Source organism: Schistocerca gregaria, chromosome 4, assembly GCF_023897955.1.
Source record: "Schistocerca gregaria isolate iqSchGreg1 chromosome 4, iqSchGreg1.2, whole genome shotgun sequence".
Classification (NCBI taxonomy): Eukaryota; Metazoa; Arthropoda; class Insecta; order Orthoptera; family Acrididae; genus Schistocerca; species Schistocerca gregaria.
The window spans coordinates 662,769,056-662,791,656 of record NC_064923.1 but is presented as its reverse complement, the minus strand read 5'-3'; the positions used below and the strand labels follow the sequence as shown (position 1 = coordinate 662,791,656).

The 22,601-nt window shown below is 40.9% G+C and overlaps 1 protein-coding gene across 2 annotated transcripts in view; it reads left to right on the top strand.

Annotated features, from left to right (window-relative positions):
- The first annotated feature begins 862 nt into the window (after nucleotides 1-862).
- The window catches only part of LOC126267175 (eukaryotic translation initiation factor 2-alpha kinase-like), a 165,367-nt gene continuing 143,628 nt past the window's right edge, over nucleotides 863-22,601 (top strand). Inside the window, exons 1-2 of one of the 2 annotated variants that reach the window (XM_049972136.1) lie at nucleotides 863-1,203; nucleotides 10,745-10,868. In XM_049972136.1, the coding sequence (XP_049828093.1) occupies nucleotides 1,058-1,203; nucleotides 10,745-10,868 (270 nt within the window). In that variant the 5' untranslated portion in view covers nucleotides 863-1,057. Of the gene's footprint in view, nucleotides 1,204-10,744; nucleotides 10,869-16,745; nucleotides 16,901-22,601 lie in introns of those variants that run through there. The other variant, XM_049972137.1, reaches the window with a different exon arrangement.

The window sequence follows — 22,601 nt, the reverse complement described above, 5'->3', positions numbered from 1 at the left end:
ATATTTTTTATTGGTCAGTATAGTTTCAGTGGCCGATTGTACGATGACTTCTTTAATTATGTTCCAGTCTGTTTTATTTGGTTTGCTGTGTAGAGTTTCTGTAAATTTGTTGTCAACGTCTTTCAGATTACTTATATAAAATTTTTGGATCTGTTTTCCCTTGAAATATTGGAACGGTTCTTTCGGCTATGTGGGATGATATTCATTTTTACCAGAGGCAAGAAAGTGCGTGTAGAGTATCAATTTCGTCTCTCATCTGCGAGCAACAATTGAAACCAAGCGACGCCGTAGCAGTTTTGTCACAAGCTTGTTTGAGGGTCGGCGGACTAATGTGTGTTCCCTTTCTCACGTTGTAACAGTCTAGTATCTAAAGAGTTGAATACTGTAAGCAGATTCAGAAGGATATAGGTTGCAGTAGTTACTCGGAAATGAAGAGACTTGCACAGGATAGAGTAGGACGGAGTGCTGCATCAAATCAAACTTCGGATTGAAGACCACAACAACAACAGGTATGTGTGCGTACACTGGACAAGAGTGACGAAACAGCCACGGTGACAAAAGTCACCCGTGCGCGCTAGTTCTAACGAGTAGATAGAACTGATGATTGCGGAACGGCTAATACTATTTAATTATGCTGATCTTTTATTCATCTCCTTACATAAAATTACAACAGTATGGATGGTATGCTCGAATCTGAGGCTGTATTAGCAGATGATGTGTTGCAATCAAATTCCGATCGTATTTGTCACCTTTTTTCAGTAATTGACCTTTAATGAATAATTTTCACAAGGTCTTCGTTATGAACCAGACTCTTTAATTCGATAGCTATGTTTCAGGAAATAGACTATCGAACCTGCGATTCCAGTGGTCATACTTCGACCTAGCCATAACATAACAGGTTTGAACACGTCAGACCATGCAACCACCTACCTGGAGAATGGACCAATCACAATGCTGTGTTTTGAGTTTCTGTGTTTTGAGTTGTCAGACAAGCGATGTAGTTCAGTGGATGTTGCCAGTGAATTTATGTGAATAGTAGTTGGCATTTGTTATCTTTATGCCCATGGGTTTCCTTTCGATAGTAAAACGAACTAGCGTTATAGCATGCATCACGTTATCATTTATCGTAGTAGCAGCGGAAGATGACAGTGTACCGAAGCTTCCTTACTGCAACCCCGAGGACAGTGCAAAATCTTATGACAAGTAAACATTTAACGTCCTTTTTTTACATCATTTTGTATCTTTTCTGTTTCATAGACATGTGTAAATCTTATTAAACGTAATAACATTGTTTTGATGTCGTGGAAAGAATTTATCGACATTATAATAGCTATGATTTGCTTATGCGTTGTATTTTTACTGGAGTTTCTTGTTTGGCATAGTATATTGCCAAAATACATTGATGATAACTGGCAAAAGGACTGGAACACAGCTGTACTTTTGGATACCATGCTGTTTTGAAGTTTGTCATTTAGCCTATATATAAAATGACATAAATGAATGTCATTTTTAGTGTGTTCTGCATATACACAAAAAATTGGAGGAGTAACAATAAAGCAAACAGCCTACATATCAGAACAGTTCACATAAAACAATGTATCTCTCTGTCTCTTAGGTACTTTCTTTTTTAATTTTTTATCAGTTTGCCGTATATTCTATAAATAGGAAACATAACTAGAGGATTTATGTTTCCGTTTGTGTCAAACTGCAATGAAGCAATTTTTATTTAAGTTAATGTGTAATTAAAATAATAAATCCTTCTAATCTACCACAATTTATTCTTCAGAGTTCATTGTTCATAGTTTGTGTGATCATTGTACGAACGGGGGAGGAGCGGATTCCATTGTCATAGGTAGGACATTTGCACTACATTTTTCCAAATGCTAACATAACAAGTGGTATAAATGGAAATAAATGAAAAATTCTTGGTGGTCTTAATGAATTATACTTTGTTTATATTTGAATATCAAAAGTTTTTGTAAGTTTTAAATCATCTTTAAAACTTCGTCGCAGGTGGGGTAGTAAATGGATGTAGATTGAATGTCCTACAACATTTCACAAAAACTGCAAATTTTGCACTAATTTTCCTTTGAAAACATTGAAGTCATCCTGTTAAAACAATTCTTTATGTGATTAAATATCAATAGTGCAGTATTAACAATTACCTGCAAAAACTACAATCAAAAACTGTCACACATGGGACAAGGAATTGTCACTGGTTGGACTTGTGCAAAATGGAATCGGTTTTTATAATTTAAAATTAATTTTATGATCTTAATCTATAAATGAATCGGTAGTTAACATATTTAGACCTTACTTCTTGTTTTTGAATAACTTTGTGGAAAAGTTTTGTTACCTATAAATAATATAAATTTCAGTAGAGTAGGCCTGTAGCATTAATGTCCTGAGTAGGCGAGCTAATTATTTTAATTTAAATTTGTTTGATGTCTGGGTACGCTAGAAGAGTTGTTAAGTTAAGAAGTTAATGAAGGATACACTCTTCTCATCCTTTGACGAGTCCTTTACATTTTCAGTATCTGGATTTTTTGCTTAAAAAATGTTTCCTCTACTGTCATATTCATGCAACGTTTTGACAATACCGAAAATGCCGTACCCACCCCATCTGCTTTGATCCATGATGCCATCAAGATAGCACACAGTCCTATTTCCAGATATACAGCAATGAGAATAATATTGCCAACTAGGACAGTGAAAGCAAGAACATAGGCCCTAATAGCTTAACTGTTATCGGAATACCACATCTTGAAGATATCAATTCGGCTCTTGTCACTTACTTTCGTGGTGCAAATCTCACAGCCATACTAGAACACAGGTGCATCTTCATTGGTTTGGATGTATCGCAGTTCTGCCAGATTTTAGTGTGTTTAAATATTATGGCTCAGCCGAGGACGATTTTTCATTTTATTCATTTATCAACCTTTCCAGTGTCACTTATGAGAGATCCTAGATATAAACAGTCAACCACTTCCTCCACATCTTTTAAGCATCCTGTAAATTTCTTTTATCTAAACCTTGGCAAACATTATTTTCATTTTTCATCTTTATCTCTAGACCAAAACGTAAACTAATAGTTTTCACTTGGGAGGCCAGATCCATAACTTCTTCCTTACTTCCTGCTAGTCTGAGGGTAGTATCACCTGCAAGTTGGAGATTATTGATTTTCATGCCACCAATTGAAATTCCATCTTCTCAACCTCCAGTGCTGCTCTGATGTGACATATTCTGCATAGATATTACCGAGCTGTGGTGGCAGTGTAGAACCTTGTCTGACTCAGAAGAAGAAGAAGAAGAAGAAGAAGAAGAAGATCAGAGTATTTACCATCTGCATTTATAGTTGCAGTATGATTGATATAAAAGACCTTTTAGCAATGCTACTAGGTGTTTTGGAACCCCAAACTTACTGAGCACATGCCAGAACTTATCCCACTTGAGAGAATCAGAGGCCTTTTTATAGTCTAGGAAACAAATGAATGCAATGACAGAGAATTCAGCATTTTTCAGTTATATGCCTCAAATTTAACATTGCCTCTTGAGTAGCTTTACCTCCGGCATAACCTGCTTACTCTCTAAAAATCTGTCATTTCAGGAATTTCCTTAGGTGTTGATTCATTATGTGCAGGACTTAGTTGGCATGTAATATTAATGCTGTTGTTGTTGTTGTTGTTGTTGTTGTTGTTGTTGTGGTCTTCAGTCCAGAGACTGGTTTGACGCGGCTCTCCATGCTACTCTATTCTGTGCAAGCTTCTTCATCTCCCAGTACCTGCTGCAACCTACATCCTTCTGAATCTGCTAATAGTGTATTCATCTCTTGGTCTCCCTCTACGATTTTTACCCTCCACGCTGCCCTCCAGTAACAAATTGGTGATCCCTTGATACCTCAGAACTTGTCCTACCAACCGATCCCATTCCTATAATTGGAGAAGTTCTTAACTGGTCCTTTTTGTGAAGAGGATTTAGCACAGCCATAGCCCAGTCTGTAGACCATTCACCAGCTTTCCACACCATATTACATATTAAATGTAAAGCATGCATGCCTGCCTCTTGCATCACATTCAGCATATGTTTTGAAACAAGCTACCATCTATATCTGGGGATTTGTTGTTTTTCAAATGCTTGGTGGCATTTTCAGTTTTGCTGAAATCATGTTCTGTGTCTGACTCCGTCGAAGTATTTCATCCTCAATGGTATTTCCTTTGCAATACAGTGTTCCATAGTATTGTTTCCACCAGACTGTAGCTAATTTCTTGTCATCAGTGAAATTACTGTCACCTAATTACATGATTTGAACTTGCAAGTAACATTTTTTATCTTGCATTTCATTTAGTTTGCGGTGCTGGTCTGTTTCTTCAAACATACTGATGGGATCATGTGTCTTCTCAGTTTGCCCAGTTGCAGTCAAATACTTTGTTTGCTTCTTCATCTTGAGCAGTTTGTTTGCTTTGCTTCTTCAGCGTGTTCCTTTTTTCAATCAACAGTAGAATCATATTTGAAACCCATGGATGCTTCACTTGAGGGATCTTCGTAGCCTGTTCTGGAAGGGATGAACTGATTACTTTCTTCATTTTGTACCATGTTTAGGGTGCTGCTGCTTCCTCTGTTAATTGGCAGAGTTTGTGTCTTATCGTTTCTCCAAACTCTTTGAGGCTATTTTTATCTGTATACGAGCATGTCTTGTCCTTACCTTCTTTAACAATTTCAGTTTTATCTGCATTTTCATGGATCGCATAGGTATGGTCACCGCCATAGTCAGCACCTGGATACGACTTAAATCCAGGACCAAAATGCACTAACATTGCCGCAAAAAAAAAAAAAAAAGAAATCGGTCTGATTTCTGACCCTATTCCCAGGAGAAATCCATGTGTATCAGCATCTTGGGTGATGTTAGAAAAGGGTATTACAAATGGATAAATTGTTATTCACACTAAGTTTCATTAAATGCTCTCCCAGATTTATTCCTCACTCCCTTGCCATAAAGTCCTACCACAGGTCTCACTTGTCCGTTGTCTGTGTCTTGCCAATCTTCGCATTAAAATCACCCTGGACAACTATTTCCTTTTTGGATATCTTTCTTATGGTACTTTCTAGCAACTCAAAATTTATACATTTCTGTGTCCAACGAAGCTGCAGTTGGAGTAAAAACATGAATGATATTGATATTGCAAGATGCTTTCACTCTAATGGAGATTATTCTATAACTAATGACATTACAATAACTCGCCGTCAAGGCAACAAAAACAAAATCCCAAAACATCAGTAATATGTAACTAAAGTCCAGTCCTAACAATTCAAAATCCAGGATGGAATGTAAGAATAAGAGAGAAGGAAAGTTGCTACTCACCATACAGCGGATATGCTGAGCCGCGATAGGCACAATAAAAAGATTCACACAATCATAGCTTTCGACCATTAAGGCCTTTGTCAGGAGTACACACACATATATACATGCACACAAATACTCACGCAAGCACAACTTGCACACACATCTGCAGTCTCGGAGAGCTGAAACTGCACTGCGAGCAGCAGTACCAGTGCATGATGGGAGTGGCGACTGGGTGGGGGTAAGGAGTAGGCTGGGGCAGGGAGGGGAAGGGATAATATGGTGGGAGTGGCGGACAGTGAAGTGTTGCAGTTCAGATGGAGGGTAGAAGAGAAGGTGTGGAGAGGGACAGGAGAGAAATAAAAATAAAAGAAATTTAGACTGGGTGTGGCAGTGAAATGACGGCTGTGTAGTGCTGGAATGGGAACAGGGAGGGGGCTGGATGGGTGAGGACAGTGACTAACGAATGTTGAGGACAGGAGGATTACGGGAAAGTAGGATGCATTGCAGGGAAAGTTCCCACCTGTGCAATTCAGAAAACCTGGTGTTGGTGGGAAGGATCCATATGGCACAGGCTGTGAAGCAGTCATTGAGATGAAGGGTATCATTTTTGGTAGCGTGTTCAGCTACAGGTTTGTCCACTTGTTTTTTGGCCACAGTTTTTCGGTGGCTGTTCATGCAGACAGACAGCTTGTTGGAAGGATTCGTCTAGATGGCCCATGAATAGGTTAGCGTAGGACGGTGCCATGTGGGTGCCCATAGCTGTACTGCAGATTTGTTTGTAGGTAATGCCTTCAAAGGAGAAGTAATTGTGGGTGAGGATGTAGTTGGTCATGGAGACTGGGAAGGACATTGTAGGTTTGGAATCCATAGAGTGTCTGGAAAGATAGTGTTTGATAGCAGTAAGGCCATGGGCATTAGGAATGTTAGTGTACAGTGAGGTGGCATCAGTAGTGACGGCAGGGCACCATGTGGTAAAGGGAGAGGAACTGTTGAGAGTGAGCCGAGGAAATGGTTGGTAACCCAGAATCCTAAACCCCTCACCTGCTTCAGATTCATTGATGACATCTCTGCTATCTGGATTAAAGGTGAGGACACCTTATTCACATTCCTCCAGAAACTCAACTACTTCTCCCCCATTTGGTTCACCTGGTCCTACTCAACCCAACAAGCCACCTTCCTAGATGTTGACCTCCACCTCAGAGATGGCTACATCCGTACTTCCGTCCATATCAAACCTTCTAACCACCAGCAATACCTCCACTTTGACAGCTGCCACCCGTTTCATACCAAGAAGTCATACACCCTAGCCACCTGTGGTCGTCGCATCTGCAGTGATGAGCAGTTCCCCTCTAAATATACTGAGGTTCTCACTGTAGCCTTCACTGACCGTAATTATCCTCCCATCCTCGTACAAAAACAAATCTCTCCCGTGCCTTATCTTTCCACTCTCCCACCACCTCCCAAAGTCCCACAGTGCGGCCACAGAGGAGCATTCCCCTCATAAGTACCATCTGGGACTGGAGCAACTGAATTATATTCTCCGCCAGGGCTTTGACTACCTCTCACCGTGGCCTGAAATGAGGAATGTCCTACCCACTATCCTTCCCAACCCTCCTACCGTGGTATTCCGCTGTCCACCGAACCTACGCAATATACTCGTCCATGCTTACACAACCCCTGCTCCCAATCCCTTACCTCAGGTCTCATACCCCTGTAATAGACCTAGATGCAAGACCTGTCCCAGACATCCTCCTACCACCATCTACTCCAGTCCTGTCACTAACATTACCTATCACATCAAAGGCAGGGCTACCTGTGAAACCAGTGCTGCAATCTATGTAGGCATGACAACTAACAAGCTGTTTGTCCACATGGACAGCCACCAACAAACTGTGGCCAAAAAACAAGTGGACCACCCTGTAGTTGAACATGCTGCCGAACATGATACCCCTCATCTCAATGACTGCCTCACAGCCTGTGCCATATGGATCCTTCCCACCACCACCAGCTTTTCTGAATTGCACAGGTGGGAACTTTCGCTGCAATATATCTTACATTCCCGTAACCCTCCTGACCTCAACCTTTTTTAGTCACTTTCCTCACCCATCCAGCCCCCTCCTTGTTCTCATTCCAGCACTACACAGCCTTCATTTCACCGCCACACCCAGTCTTTTTATTTTTTTCCTTTCCACTACTTACCCCCTTCCCCCTCTGCACCTTCTCTCCTACCCTCTGTCTGAACTGCAACATTTCACTGTCCACCACTCCCACCATACTATCCCTCTCCACCCGAGCCTCCTCCTCACCCCCACCCATTTTCCATTCCCATCATGCACTGGTGCTGCTGCTCGCAGTGTAGTTTCAGCTCTCTGAGACTGCCGGGGTGTGTGTGTGTGTGTGTGTGTGTGTGTGTGTGTGTGTGTGTGTTACTCCTGACAAAGGCCTTAATGGCCGAAAGCTATGATTGACTGTGTGAATCTTTTTATTGTGCCTATTGCGGCTCAGCATCTCCACTATATGGTGAGTAGCAACTTTCCTTCTTTTGTATTGTTGAAGTCCAATTCTGTACCAACATCACTCGTAAAGAATATAGAAACATAAACACCTCACACTAGAGTGTGCCACCACTTATTCCAGCATTCACTCTACCAACCCATCCACATCAGACACGCTGCTCCTCCGGATGTCGCATTGCACAACACTGTTATGTCATGGGTCAAATCAGACAGGTAGAATCAGACCCTTTGGTTGACACAACATTTCTGCAAGCCAACTCTTGTTCCACTTGCTCTGTCTACAATAGACCTGCCATTTTTTATACTAGATGTTTGCCTGCTGACTATATATCTTGTGAAAAAATTTTGTATTTAGAGCAGATTGTCATCTAAAAGTTCACGTGATGTTTTCGTGTCGACTAAGAAAATTTGCTTTGGTACTTATTTAGAAAGGTTTTCCCATGCAAGCTTGCTTTTTTTTCCCGAGGACCTGGTAGGAAGCATGCTCTTCACCCAAGAGGCAGGTTTGCTTGACGGACTGAAGACATTCACATGATCTTGTCTGGGATGCACAGGTTTCAACCTCATTTTCAGTCGGTACAGATTTTAGTTTAAGCCTGTACCCTCTTTTTCTTTCAGCCACCTTCCTATGATGTTCAACTAAAAGTTTTTCATAAGATGATGCTTGTATCTTCATGGTTTTCCATCTTCTTCTGTCACATTCCTTCTCTTTATTGGAGTTGTAGTTCGCTTGCATCTTTCTTCGAAGTTCTCTCATATAGTCTACTGTCAATGTTTTCCTCAATTTTCTGAATAAATAATAAGTCAATATTAGTGCAAACCATTATGGCACCAGTTATACTATCCAACGAAACTGAAAACTGTGTTACATTGTTAAACTTTTAATAACAACTTAAAACAGTTATATGGCTGGGACACAATTACTTTCAGTGTGTATATATGGTCATTTATGTACTGGTTTTCCTCATTCCTAACCTAAAATAAACACAAGTGCTATTATTGCTGTGATAAAGATTTGCATGTTTTCTATCATGGGTGGGGCTCTTTTGAAAATTGTGTACTTAATATCGTATGGTTCTTTGAAAACCAAAGTTCATATGTTCTGCTCTTCAAACTTATCATCATCATCATCAACAGGAGCAGCTGAAATCTCCAATATAAAAGCCAGTCTAGATGTCCTACATTCACATCTACAGTAGTAACAAATTTATATAAATACACTCCTGGAAATGGAAAAAAGAACACATTGACACCGGTGTGTCAGACCCACCATACTTGCTCTGGACACTGCGAGAGGGCTGTACAAGCAATGATCACACGCACGGCACAGCGGACACACCAGGAACCGCGGTGTTGGCCGTCGAATGGCGCTAGCTGTGCAGCATTTGTGCACCGCCGCCGTCAGTGTCAGCCAGTTTGCCGTGGCATACGGAGCTCCATTGCAGTCTTTAACACTGGTAGCATGCCGCGACAGCATGGACGTGAACCGTATGTGCAGTTGACGGACTTTGAGCGAGGGTGTATAGTGGGCATGCGGGAGGCCGGGTGGACGTACCGCCGAATTGCTCAACACGTGGGGCGTGAGGTCTCCACAGTACATCGATGTTGTCGCCAGTGGTCGGCGGAAGGTGCACGTGCCCATCGACCTGGGACCGGACCGCAGCGACGCACGGATGCACTCCAAGACCGTAGGATTCTACGCAGTGCCGTAGGGGACCGCACCGCCACTTCCCAGCAAATTAGGGACACTGTTGCTCCTGGGGTATCGGCGAGGACCATTCGCAACCGTCTCCATGAAGCTGGGCTACGGTCCCGCACACCGTTAGGCCGTCTTCCGCTCACGCCCCAACATCGTGGAGCCCGCCTCCAGTGGTGTCGCGACAGGCGTGAATGGAGGGACGAATGGAGACGTGTCGTCTTCAGCGATGAGAGTCGCTTCTGCCTTGGTGCCAATGATGGTCGTATGCGTGTTTGGCGCCGTGCAGGTGAGCGCCACAATCAGGACTGCATATGACCGAGTCACACAGGGCCAACACCCGGCATCATGGTGTGGGGAGCGATCTCCTACACTGGCTGTACACCTCTGGTGATCGTCGAGGGGACACTGAATAGTGCACGGTACATCCAAACCGTCATCGAACCCATCGTTCCACCATTCGTAGACCGCCAAGGGAACTTGCTGTTCCAACAGGACAATGCACGTCCGCATGTATCCCGTGCCACCCAACATGCTCTAGAAGGTGTAAGTCAACTACCCTGGCCAGCAAGATCTCTGGATCTGTCCCCCATTGAGCATGTTTGGGACTGGATGAAGCGTCGTCTCACGCGGTCTGCACGTCCAGCACGAACGCTGGTCCAACTGAGGCGCCAGGTGGAAATGGCATGGCAAGCCGTTCCACAGGACTACATCCAGCATCTCTACGATCGTCTCCATGGGAGAATAGCAGCCTGCATTGCTGCGAAAGGTGGATATACACTGTACTATTGCCGACATTGTGCATGCTCTGTTGCCTGTGTCTATGTGCCTGTGGTTCTGTCAGTGTGATCATGTGATGTATCTGACCCCAGGAATGTGTCAATAAAGTTTCCCCTTCCTGGGACAATGAATTCACGGTGTTCTTATTTCAATTTCCAGGAGTGTATATTTCCTCAAGTAGTTTTGTAGCTTTAGTATTTTTCAGAACAATTAAATTTAACTTTAGTAGATTCAAAAACTGTAACATAAATTAAATTACAAATAAAATTTAAAATAATTGCAGACTCAGGTTCACACGGAATCACCCAAATAATTACACGAACAGAAATTTGTAATGGGGTATGCAGATACTGTGACAGCAGATAAATTTAGTATTTAAATATCTGACTGATAACATTTCTCTTTTTTTAGGTTAGTATATGTAAGCACACTAGATGGCTCGTTATCAGCCCTTAATTTGGAAGATGGCTTTTTGGCCTGGAGCATTGAAACTGGGCCTGGACCAATGCTTTCATCTAGCATCCATAGACGAGAGGTTAGTTAATTTATACCGTTCATAATAGTGTAATCTGTAATTGTCTTGTAGCATGTGTTTTTGAGGTTCTTTCTACAGTACTGACGTGTATTGACTGTGGCATTAATTGTTAACACAACATATGAAACTGATCAGGAAATACATGTGTAATTCCCAACCATGCCACACCATATTAGGAAGATTACTGACTGCTGATACTAAGTAGTGTATATAACATTGCAATGCTGTCTCAAAGGCTGACTCTTGTGCTAGGAACAAAAACTGGACCTAACATATAGAGGAATGGTAATTTCTAAGTGAGGGCAAGCCAAAAGATGAAAACTGAAAGCCAAAGATAACTTAAAAGGGAAGCTAGTGAGCTACAATATGAAGATATTATCTTTGTTTGCAGAAAGAGGCAAAAAGGGGAAGGAAGATTTGGATTTAACATCCCATCCCCATCGAGGCCATATTAGAGGTGGGAGGTATGATGAGAGTGCAGGGTTGCACATTAGTTGGTTTTCTTGTATTGCTTGTATATGGGTACAGTATTATACATTCAAATTATAGCGTTTTAAGTAGCTGGTTTTCCAACAATTGTCATGATGAGTAGGTGTTTGAGTGTGCAGAAATGATTAAATTTAGTGAAAGGATATATCTGTAATTTCTGAAACTTTCTAAGCAGAGCAGAAACTGTGTTATCCTTCATTCTAAGGGAAAATACTAATATAGTGGTATGAGGTGACATAGTTTAACTTTCTTTGTTATAGAGAGAAGAAAGATTTTGAGTTAACTGTAAATGTCAGTCTGGACTGGAAAAAATACCAGTTCCAGATGCCTGTCTGAAAAATGTACAAACTAGCACAAATAGCCTAATCTATATGCAGTACACTTTTGCCTCACCATGAGTGGGTATTTGAAAGCAGAAATGTGACAATATTTATTTTGCTCATGTATTGTAGGCTGTGTTGACAGACCAAACTGTAGATTTCCCAAGATCTGTGTTAGCTTGAAAGGTGGCAGTTTGGTTCTGAATTGATAGTCAACACACACTAAATCCTGAATAATTCTATTTCTTTTTATGGCATGTATTTCATAAAAATTTGAAAGTACGACTCTGCTTTAGTTTCGTAGTATTATGTGCTTGTAATTTCTGAGTGACATATATTGGGTAAAGTTTTATCATTAGTTCCATCTTAACCATGAAATTTGATGGTTCTTCTCCCCATTCATTTTGTTTCACACTGTGAATTTCATAGGAAGAATATGGGAAAAACAATTTATGTACAGGTTCTGTCTTGGATTATCCATTGTCTAATTTTACTTCAGTTAATATTTCTGATGTGGGTTTATTGTTAGATAGATGGACAAATTGTGATTAGGGGTGTGAAGAGATTGTCTGGATAAAAGGAAAAGTTCTTGTTAACAGAATGTATTGTAATATAGATCAAGAGCACACAGATATGCAAAAGATTTACTGACTCAGTTGTGTTAAGTCCCATCTGATGTACTGAGAGAAGAGGTTAATGAAGTCTTTAAAGTAATTTTTTTTGTATCTACCAAATGACTAATTTATTTGGCTGAACAAGTTTCATTTACAGTGGTGGACTTAGGATTAAGAATATGCATAACGATAAAATGCAAAGACTAAACATGTGCAAAACTCTAAAGAACTGTGTCTTGAAACAAATGGGAGCTAAAGGGAAGTATGCAGAACTCTTTTTGTAGAATTACACTTACAACTTTTGGAGAGACGTTGATTGCAGATATTCTTTTTTCCATCTCGTGTATATGCTGACTAATTTGTTGCAACCTCCCTTGTGTCAACCTATTCACCTAAGAGTAGCACTTACACTCGACATTCTCAATTATTTGCTGTATACATTTGGATCCGTGTCCTCGTCTACAGTTTTTGCCTCCATACAGCCCCCACTAATATCATGGAAGGTATTTTCTGTCATATTAGTGTGTGCTGTGGGTTGTCCTGCCTATTCGTCTACTAAGTGTTTTCAAATACGCTTCCTCACCATTTCTATGGAGAACGACTCCTCTTATATTAATTATCTGCAGCCTTCTGTAAAATCACTTCTCAGTTACTTCAGTTTTTTTAATGGTTTTCCCATAAGTTTTCTCTCATCATGTGGTCTCAGAATCTTCATCCTCAAATTAATGTATATGTTTGATACTGAATAGGCTTCTTTTGGTGAGGAATGCTGTCTTTGCCTGCAATGGTCTGCTTCTTATGTTGACCATGCTTCATCCATTGTGTCTTTTTTTCATCCATTGTACCAGAATTCTTCCACTTCTACCATTTTGTCCCCACTCGTAATGGTAAATTTGTTGCTAATTGTGTTTCTCCTACTCGTCAGTGCTTTGTTTTTCTTTGGTTGACTCTCAGACAAAATTCTCTGCCCATTCTGTTTGTTCCATTTGATAGATCCTGTAAATCTTTCTTACTTTCATAGTAGATAAGTCATCAGTGAAACTCATTATGGTGTTCTTTCCATGAATTTTAATCCCATTTCCATCCTTGTTTTTTCATTATGCAGATTGAACAATGGAGGATAAAGAGTACATCCTTCCCTTACACCCTTCTTAATCCCAGCACTTCTCACTTGATCCTTTATTCTTATTGTTTCACTTGATCTTGTGCATGTTATATATTACCCATATTTCCCTGTTATGTATACCTGTTTGCGACAATTTCAACATTTTGCACTGATTTACATTGTCCAAAGACTTTACTTTGTTGACAGATTGTGTGTTGATTTTACACATCTGTTGCACTCAGTAACACAGGAACTACTACTTTGGTTGCTGTAACATCCCTCAGGCCAAATATAACAGCTTCAGTTTTCTTTTTCATTCATTCATTTGTATATATTAGGCCAATTCTTGGATACGTGAAAATTGTCAAATGGTTTGTGTAATAGTTCTAGCGTTTATCTGTTCTTGCTATCTTTGGAATAGTGTTGATGATATTCTTCCCCAAAGGTGTGACATCATATCAGAAGTCTCATGGTGAAGTATAAAAAGACTAAAAACATTTGTGATCTAATCCAAACCCTTAGTAAAACCAACTTTAATGATCATTCAGATCAATGGTTCTAGAAGTTCTAAAAGAATGTACTCTATTCCCTCCTCTTCATTGTATTCCAAGGCTCCCAAAGCCCTTTCAAACTCGAATATTGGACCCATTATATCCAAATCAGTTACTGTTCATCTTCTTGTATCACACTAGCACACTGGTCTTCCATGTATAAAGGTAGTCAGTTTACTCTTTCTTTAGTAGTGGAAAGCCTTGTACGCTCTTAATGCTGATGCCTTGGTTCTAAATTCTCACTAATTTATTTTGACTTTATTGCATGCTGAAACTGTCTTCTGGCAACTGCTTCTTTTTCAGTTTCTTAACATCTTTCCTACAGCCATTTCACTTGACTTTATTTTCATTATTTATATCATGGAATGACTTTCTGTTCCTAGACTTTTAGTATTTTCTTCTTTTGTCAATAAGTTGAAGTATTTCTGTTGTAGAAAAGTACTTCTAAAATTTAGATACTTTTGGATTAAAGGAAACCACTCACTGAAAAGCAGAAGCATTGAGATTTCATTGGACACACATGAGAAAGAAAACTTGCTAGGTTTCGTAGTAATCCTTTAACAAGCCAAAGTAAAATACACACAGATACACTTTTATACATACAGACACCTGTGCCATTACAATGTGCCAGCTGGACTAACAGTGTCACTGTTGCATTTTAGCAGGTTGGCTATGTTGTGGTGGGGGTAGGGCTAGGTGGGATGGTAGAGGGTAGCAGGAGCCAGTGAGAGGGATTGTGGTGGATGGATAGTGGCTCCAAGGCCGGCAGACGATATGTCGGCTAGGGATGCAGGAGGGAGGGGTGACAGTTGTACGGGCTAGGCATGTGATGCGTGGCTGTAGTAGTCAGTGGGGTATGGCAGATGCTGAAGGTGACATGGGGAAGTGAATAGGGATGGAGTGACAGATGGAGGAATGGGAAACTGTTGGAAGGAGGGTGCAGGAATAGTGGGTTGCGTGTGATTGAGGCCAGGATGATTATGGGAGTGGAGGATATGTCGTAAGAATCCCACCCATCTGTGTAGGTGAGTGGTAGAGAAGGTGCTAGCGAAGGGAAGGATCCAGAAGGCCCATTTTGTGAAGTAACCATGGAAATTGAGCATGTTGTGCCACCAGATGTTCCACTTTGTGCATGCAACAGTTTGCATTTAGACATTCATACTGGTGGACTGCTGGTTGATCGTCATATTGTTGTAAAAGCTGTACAGTGTTTGCTGCATGATTGGTATATGACATGGCTGCTTTCACAGATGGCCCAACCTGTGGTCTCTCCTCCTATGCCATCAGTGGCTGGGTGACCGGTGAAAGCAGCATGACATATACAAATCCTGCTGCAAACACTGCACATCTTTTTGCGTCAGTGTGACTACCAATCGGCTGTCCACCAGGATGACTGGCTACCACCAAACTGTTGCCAAGAGCAAATCTGACCACTTGGTGGCACAACATTCAGCTGACCACATCATGCTCAGTTTCAAAGGCTGTTTCATAACCCACGCCATTTGGTTCCTTTTTCTCCACTCCAAACTTCTCTGAACTAAGCAAATGGGAGTTATCCTTAAAATACACCCTCCACTCCTGTGATCATCCTCACCTCAATCTCTGATAAACCCACTGTCTCTGCACCCTCCACACAACAGCGTCCTTTTCCTCCATACTGCCATGTCCCTTCAGCGTCTGCCGTACCCCAGTGGCTCCTACAACTGCGCATTACATGCCTAGTCTGTATACCTGCCACTCCTCCATCGCATTCCTAGCCAGCAAACTGGCTTCCTCCTTCAAAGTTGCTAGCCATCCACCCCCAATTCAGTCTCCATGGCTCTTGCCTCCCTCCAGCCGCTCCACCCAACACTACCCTCACCACAACCTAGTCAACATGCTGAAATGCAGCACTGGCACTCTTAGTCCAGCCAGTACCACGTAATGGTATAGGCGCGTGCGCGTGTGCGTGTGTGTGTGCGTATCCAATTGAAGTATTTGTCCTATCACCTACAGTTTCTTTGCAGTTACTTTTTTCTACTTGTATTTATGTGTCCTCCTACTGTGATAACTCATTTTTGGTATGTCAATTCCTCCTCGGCTAAACTACTTGTTGCGATATTGATTATTGCAATGCCTACAGCCTCAGAAAACTTGGAGTGCACATGAACATTCCCCAGTGTTTCACTATCCCACTTCCTTGTGCTTTGGTTTTTATTGACAGTTCTCTTCTCTCTGCCATTGCTGATTTATGATCTGAGCTATAACAGCTCCTGGGTACACCTTATAATGCAATATCTCTGTCTAATGATGATGTAATCCATCTGGTACCTTCGTGTGCCCCTGACCTGTTCCAAATATGTTGCTCTTCAACAGTGTATTAAGAGTTAAAATCTGTTGCAGAACTCAAGGAATCTGTCTCCTCATTTCTATTGCTGAGTCTGTATTCTCCTATAATTCTGTATTCTATTTCTTCCTCTACTATAACATATATACCCCCCTTCCACTATTTTTTTCAGCTTTTACTTATTGAGTTACCCCTTCAATCCCATCGTATATTCTATCTCATCATCATCTTTTTGAAGTGTTGGCCACGGATTTGTGCATTTGGGTGACTGTGTGGTTTTGTGTGAGAATGTATGTACTTTTGCTAGAGAAAAAGTGAGAGCTCAAAAACTAGTGTGAAAACTGTTTTCTGTTGTGTGTTTCTATGCACGAAGCATCAATCAGCTATAGTTGAGTGGTTGCCTTTCCTTTATTTTATGTATTATTTTATCTAGGGATTTCCATTATTGTTTACATAATTTCTTCTTCTTCAGAATGGGCCTACTTCAGACCATGCTGGTTCAACTTCTGGGATTTGGTGATTGCCAAGTTCTGTTGCATCCTCTGCTGATGTAACTCCTTCCTTTCTTCCGTCCAGGGGGTATCTTTCCTTCGGGGCTTTTACTGAGGTCCTCAGACTTCCTTCAAGGTATGTCTCATAGACTGTCTGTTCTGGAGATAGTTATTCCCATCTCTTTAATAACCTTTTCAGTTTCTGTCAACCAAGTGGTGCAAACCTTCTTGATTTGCCAGAAGATGAACAGATGGTTGGTCGATCTGTTTGGAGGCAATATTGCAATGCACAGTCAGAGAGCCTCTCGATATGTTCATAGAGCTCCGAGTTATGTCGCCTTCTGAATTCCTTATCTTCTTCTACTGGACAAAGGATCTTCCTCAGGATTCTCGTCTCTCTGACTTTCAATTTCTCCATCAGACCTTTGCTTCATGGAAAGACATTCCATGGCCTACAGGGTTTCTGGTCATATGACTTGATGCATGGTTCCAAAGTTTCAGGTTGTGTGACAGGCATTTTTGGTGTAGGTGCTCATCATCAGCCAATAGGGTAGTTCCAACTTGTTGACTCTCGGGTTCAATCTATTCACTGAGATACTTAAACTTCTCAGTTCTTTTCATGTTCCCCTGGTCTAGTAACATCTCTCTGTTAGCTTCTTTGATGTTGGTGAAGAACTCTGTTTGAAGACCCAATTTGGCTGCCTGTTTTCTGAGACAGTTTACCTGTGTTTGTGCCATTTCAAGAGAATCAGGAATCAGTGCCATGTCACCTGCAAAAGCCAGGCAATCTGCAATCAGTCCTTCTTTCTTATGGCTCAGGTAGATGCCACTCTGAACACCCAAATTGGTCAGTTCCTTGCACCATTCTCTCGCAGCCTTTTCCTGAATGCAGTCTTTATTTCAAAGCTTTCTGAGATCTGTCCAGTAAATTTGTTCTTTGAATGGGTGCTGATCAATGCTTCTAGAAAGAGTATGCAGATTTTGTTGTCTAGTCATAGTTCCTGGAGTATTTTGTTAATCGTTTCTCTATCAGTGGAGTCGTAGGCCTTCCAGAAGTCAACAAAGGTGAGGAAGATCTTGTGGTTTCTCATCTTGGAGTATGCCAGTACAGTTTTAAGATTGAGGATCTGTTCAGCACAGGATTGGGTTTTCCTGAGTCTTCCAGATACTTTCCCAGTTGACTATCCAGTTGATCTACCGCCCTTGTTAGTAACGCTGTGGAGAGAATCTTGTGTGTTACCGGGACAAGAGAAATTCCACAGTAGTTGTTCAGATCAGTGAAATCTCTCTTTTGTGAAGTGAAGTGGATGGATCAGAGCTGTTTTCCAATCAGGTGGTAATTTCTCTGTTTCCCAGATGTCCTGGATGATCTCAATGAGCTTGCCCACGGCATTGCATCCAGTACATTTCCAGAGTGCAGCAATGCAGCAACATTAGAGTCCTCTCCAGCTCCCTTATTATTCTTTAGAAGTCAATTATTTGTCCAACTTCTTCTAGTGAAGAGGGCAGTGCGTCTGTGTTTGGTGTGATTTGTTTGTAGTCGAAGTCTTCACTGCATGGATCACAGTTGAGTAGGTTTTTAAAGTACTGATCCTTGATGCCAGCTGTCCTTGTCCTTAAAAACCAGTTTGCCCTGCAAGTCTCTGAAGTGGAGGCTTGGCAGATTGTATTTTCTGAGTATCTGCTTGAAGGTCTGTAGATATCTCTGGAGTTATTCTTAGTGAAGCTCTCTTCGATTTGGGTTAGTTGGTTTTGTGTGAAGGTCTGTTTGGTTCCTCAAATTATCTTAGCCGGAAGCCTTCTTTGTTCGAAAAAGTTCTCCCAATTTTTCTTGGTTTTCTCACAGTTCCACTTTCCCAATAGTGTCTATCTTTGGGCTATTGCATTGTCACAACCCTCATTCCACCAAGAATGCTTCCTTCTTCTCATAAGGGGGGTCGAGTTTGTTGGCCACCTCCACAAGTGTCTCCTTCAGTTGGTCACCGCTGTTGAAGTCTGTACTGTTCAGTCTCTGGCTTACTTCTTGTCTGTTCTTAAGTTGCTCTACATCGAATCTCGCCATACTGGAGGTTATGTGTACTCTGGTGTGTATAGGCTGGAGACTCATTTTGATCTTTGAGAGGTAATGGTCTGAGTCCAGATTGGCACTTCTTAATACCTTCACAGTTTGTATTTTCTTTTGAGGTTTTACTGAAATGGCCACATGATCTCTCTAGACTTCACCCAAGTTGGTGTTAGGGAAAATCCAAGTCTTCTGCTTCCTTGGCAGTTGTCTGGAGGCTGTAGACTTCATGACAAACCCAAAAGTCCTACACACCATCCACCAATCACCTGCCAATGCAGTTGGTTCTCATATGTGCTGAATAGTTGCCCTCTCTATTTCTGTACTTTTTCTCTCTTCCCAGTGAGGCATTAAAGTCACCAAGCATTATCACAGTGTGTGTCTCTGGAACTTTAGAGAGCATTTTCTAAGGCTTCCCAGAATTTGTCAGTTCTGTCAGGATTGCGTCTGTTGTCCTGGTTGTTTGGGGCATGTACGTTGACTACATTGTAGCTCTTGTTAGCATTTTTGAGTGGGAGGATGGATATAAAATTGCTTAGGGAGGTGAAGTCAGTCACTGAATCCAGCATCTTGTGACTGGTTATAAATCCTGTATCTAAGTGGGGTATGTTCTTCATTACCTGCTGACCCCTTTTCCTTTGAGGATTGTGTATCCTTGGGACTCAAAGGCATGATCATCCATGAATCTGGTTTTCTGTACTGCTGTCAGTACTATGTTGTGTTCTGTTAGCAGATCGGTCAGATGTTTCAATTTACCCACTTTGAGCAGTGGATTAGAATTAAATTTTGCGAAGAAGCTTTGCCGTCTTGGTCTGAGTTTATGTCCTGTGATTTCAGGATGCTCTGACTCATCCTCGAAGCATGTTGATGCGAACTCCCCGGAATCCGAAGGTCCGCTAATATCACCTTGGGTGTCAGTGGTTTGGTTACCACCTGGAGTAGTGCATTCAGTGAAATTTCCCTCCATGCTCAGATGAAGATTTTTCTTTGTGGGACAGTGGCGAGCCACTGCCCAAGATACTACCCAAGTTGTTAGTTTGAGAGGCTTATTTGGGGTTGTCACCCGTAGACAGGTCGCCTTCACTACATTACGTACATACAGTTCATATTTCACAAGTAAAGCTACTGAATCTTGGCACTCTTTTTCATACAGATGGTGCATTTCAGCCATAGTTTTCACACTTGTAATGTATGACTCTTTTGTATTGTTTCTCTGTGAATAACAAATTCTGTATTTCAGAAAAGTTTTAATATGGTTTTGAATACAGTCCAATGAGGTTCATTGCTGCCATCCTTTCATATGGTGTCAGCTCACATAACTCGTTGATGACAAATTTTTCCAAAGTCAGATAATGAATCCTGTAGTAGTAGTAGTAGTAGTAGTAGTAGTAGTAGTAGTTGTTGTTGTTGTTGTTGTTGTTGTTGTTGTTGTTGTTGTTGCTGTTGCTGCTGCAGTATTAAGAAATGAGAGACTTAAATTTGTTTTATCTGTGTCACTGCTGCTGGTGCGAAGCAACAGAGCAGATTTTGGAGGGAGTAATGCTTCTGTTTAATATTTTTATAACTATGACTTCAAACATTCCAGAGGCATTTCTCTGTCTTATTAAGTGTGCCAAACTCATAAATTTGGCTCCTTGCCCATGCCATTCTGTAAAGCCAATGCGCAACACTGCAGACAGAATAAAAGCAAACACCAACGCTGCATAGCGACATTTAGTGGTAGCAGGCCAGGAACAGTGTTCCTTTGATCTGTACATTCACAGCCGTGGAACACTGATTTTGTATATCCAATTTGTTGGCAACATGTTGCGAACATCGATAGTCCAGTACTGACTGCAAACAGTGTTGCAGAACATGTTTTGAACTCAGTGTAAAAGTGCCTTTAGTAAGCTGTGGTGACTAATTCATTCATAGCCAAGTTTACTGAGTACTCAGGAAGGAAATCATTACAGTCTGTAAACCATTTTAGTAGCAAAATGTAAACAGTACTGTTTTCAGCTTTTTAACACTGTCAGATAATGAAATGTCTGTTTTCATAATTTTTTAGTAACTTCCCATGACTCCATAACTAAGGAGATAAATCCATAGCAGTTATAAGCAATCTGTAATAGTCGGCAGCCATGCGTTGCCAAATTTTCCACATCTATCTATATGCGGGATGCTAAGATATGTTGTATTAAAGTTCATTGCTTACTTCATCATGATCTACATCTTCACCAACATTACACACTCCCCTGTTCCACTAACTGTTGACACTCTCTTCTGCAAACTGCAAATATTTCACAAAAAGCTTTGGAATGTACTGTAAGCTTTGTACCAGTAACTGTTGCCACAGACGAGCTAATGAGCTAAGGAGTTCTCACTCCTAGATCATCACTTTTTTTTAGCATACCCCTGACTGTTGTACTCTTGCAGCTTGTAAAACTCACAAAATAATGCGTTTTTAGGATCTTACAGTCACATTCATGTCCTTGTTGCTTAGTTGCTACTTTTTTTTTACTGATTTTATTCGTGTCCACTGTTCCTTCTCTTCTTTACATTTTCTCTCTTTCATTTGCCTATGTTATGAATATGTTTTTCTACAACAATTTTCATCATTCTCGAATACATTAGCACCCGTATTTTTTCGAAATATTGTGTAGTACAGCTACCAGAAATGTCACTTCCATTACCAAAAGAATGACATAAAATATACATTAGAAAGTATAGTAAAATAACAGTTTAGATGTACTGTGCATAAAAGAGGAAAGATGTAAAAGCAAAAATTAAATATCAGCATACCTTCCTCAGATGATAAACATTTGTAACAGTTGGTAAGATTACTATGTTGGCAACTTCGCCACCAACATAAGACAACATCAGTAGGTGGCATAGCGCCTACTCTTACACATATTTTCGAACTTAGAAAATCTGTGCAGGAAATGTGAGACACTGTGACACCATTCTATTTTGCATGGCTGACAACAAATGACGAGTATACTAGGAATGTTAAAAACTCAGTTTTTCAAGTTTTGTGGCATGGCTCCCTCTCTCAATATACCCGTAAATTCTTTATACTAGTTAAAGATTTTTGTGTCTGATTACTTCGTTCTTCTCTGTCCCACACAAAGACAGAGTGATTGGTAGTCATTTCTGTGTGTTGTATTAGAATGACGAATGTCATTGTTATTTCCAAACTGTTACGGATTGTTGACAACAAACTTCATACCAGGATAAATGTACAATGATGTTATTGTCAGTATGCCCAACAGGATTGAAAGTATGCCTACAATTGTAGATTGCCTATCACTTATTATTCTTATTACATGCTTCTGTGCAACAAACACCTTTTTCCTCGATGAAGAGATATCGAGAATATGGTGTCAAAAGATACCAGTGAATGAAAATAGGAAAAGTAAGTCACCTTCTTGACATTTTAATTTCCAAAATGCAGTAATATCCATAACCCAGTGGCAATTTAGCTATCATTCTCCCTACACTCTGTATGTAGTTGGAACCGGAAGAAACTCACAGAATGTGGTTCAACGGTATATACCTTCTGCCATGTACGTCAGAATGGTTTGCAGAGTATGGATGTAGATGTAAATTGTGTAGTAGTGCTGACTGAAACCAGAGTTAACATTAATGCTGGTGATAAATGTTACTCTCTTTCATTCTTTCCAAGACAATGTATAATATGGGACATACTTTGATGCACTCTCTAAGTACTGAATGCGTGTTTCAATGCATTGCTGAGTGCAGAACCGATACATCTATTAAAGTTGTTGCCACACAT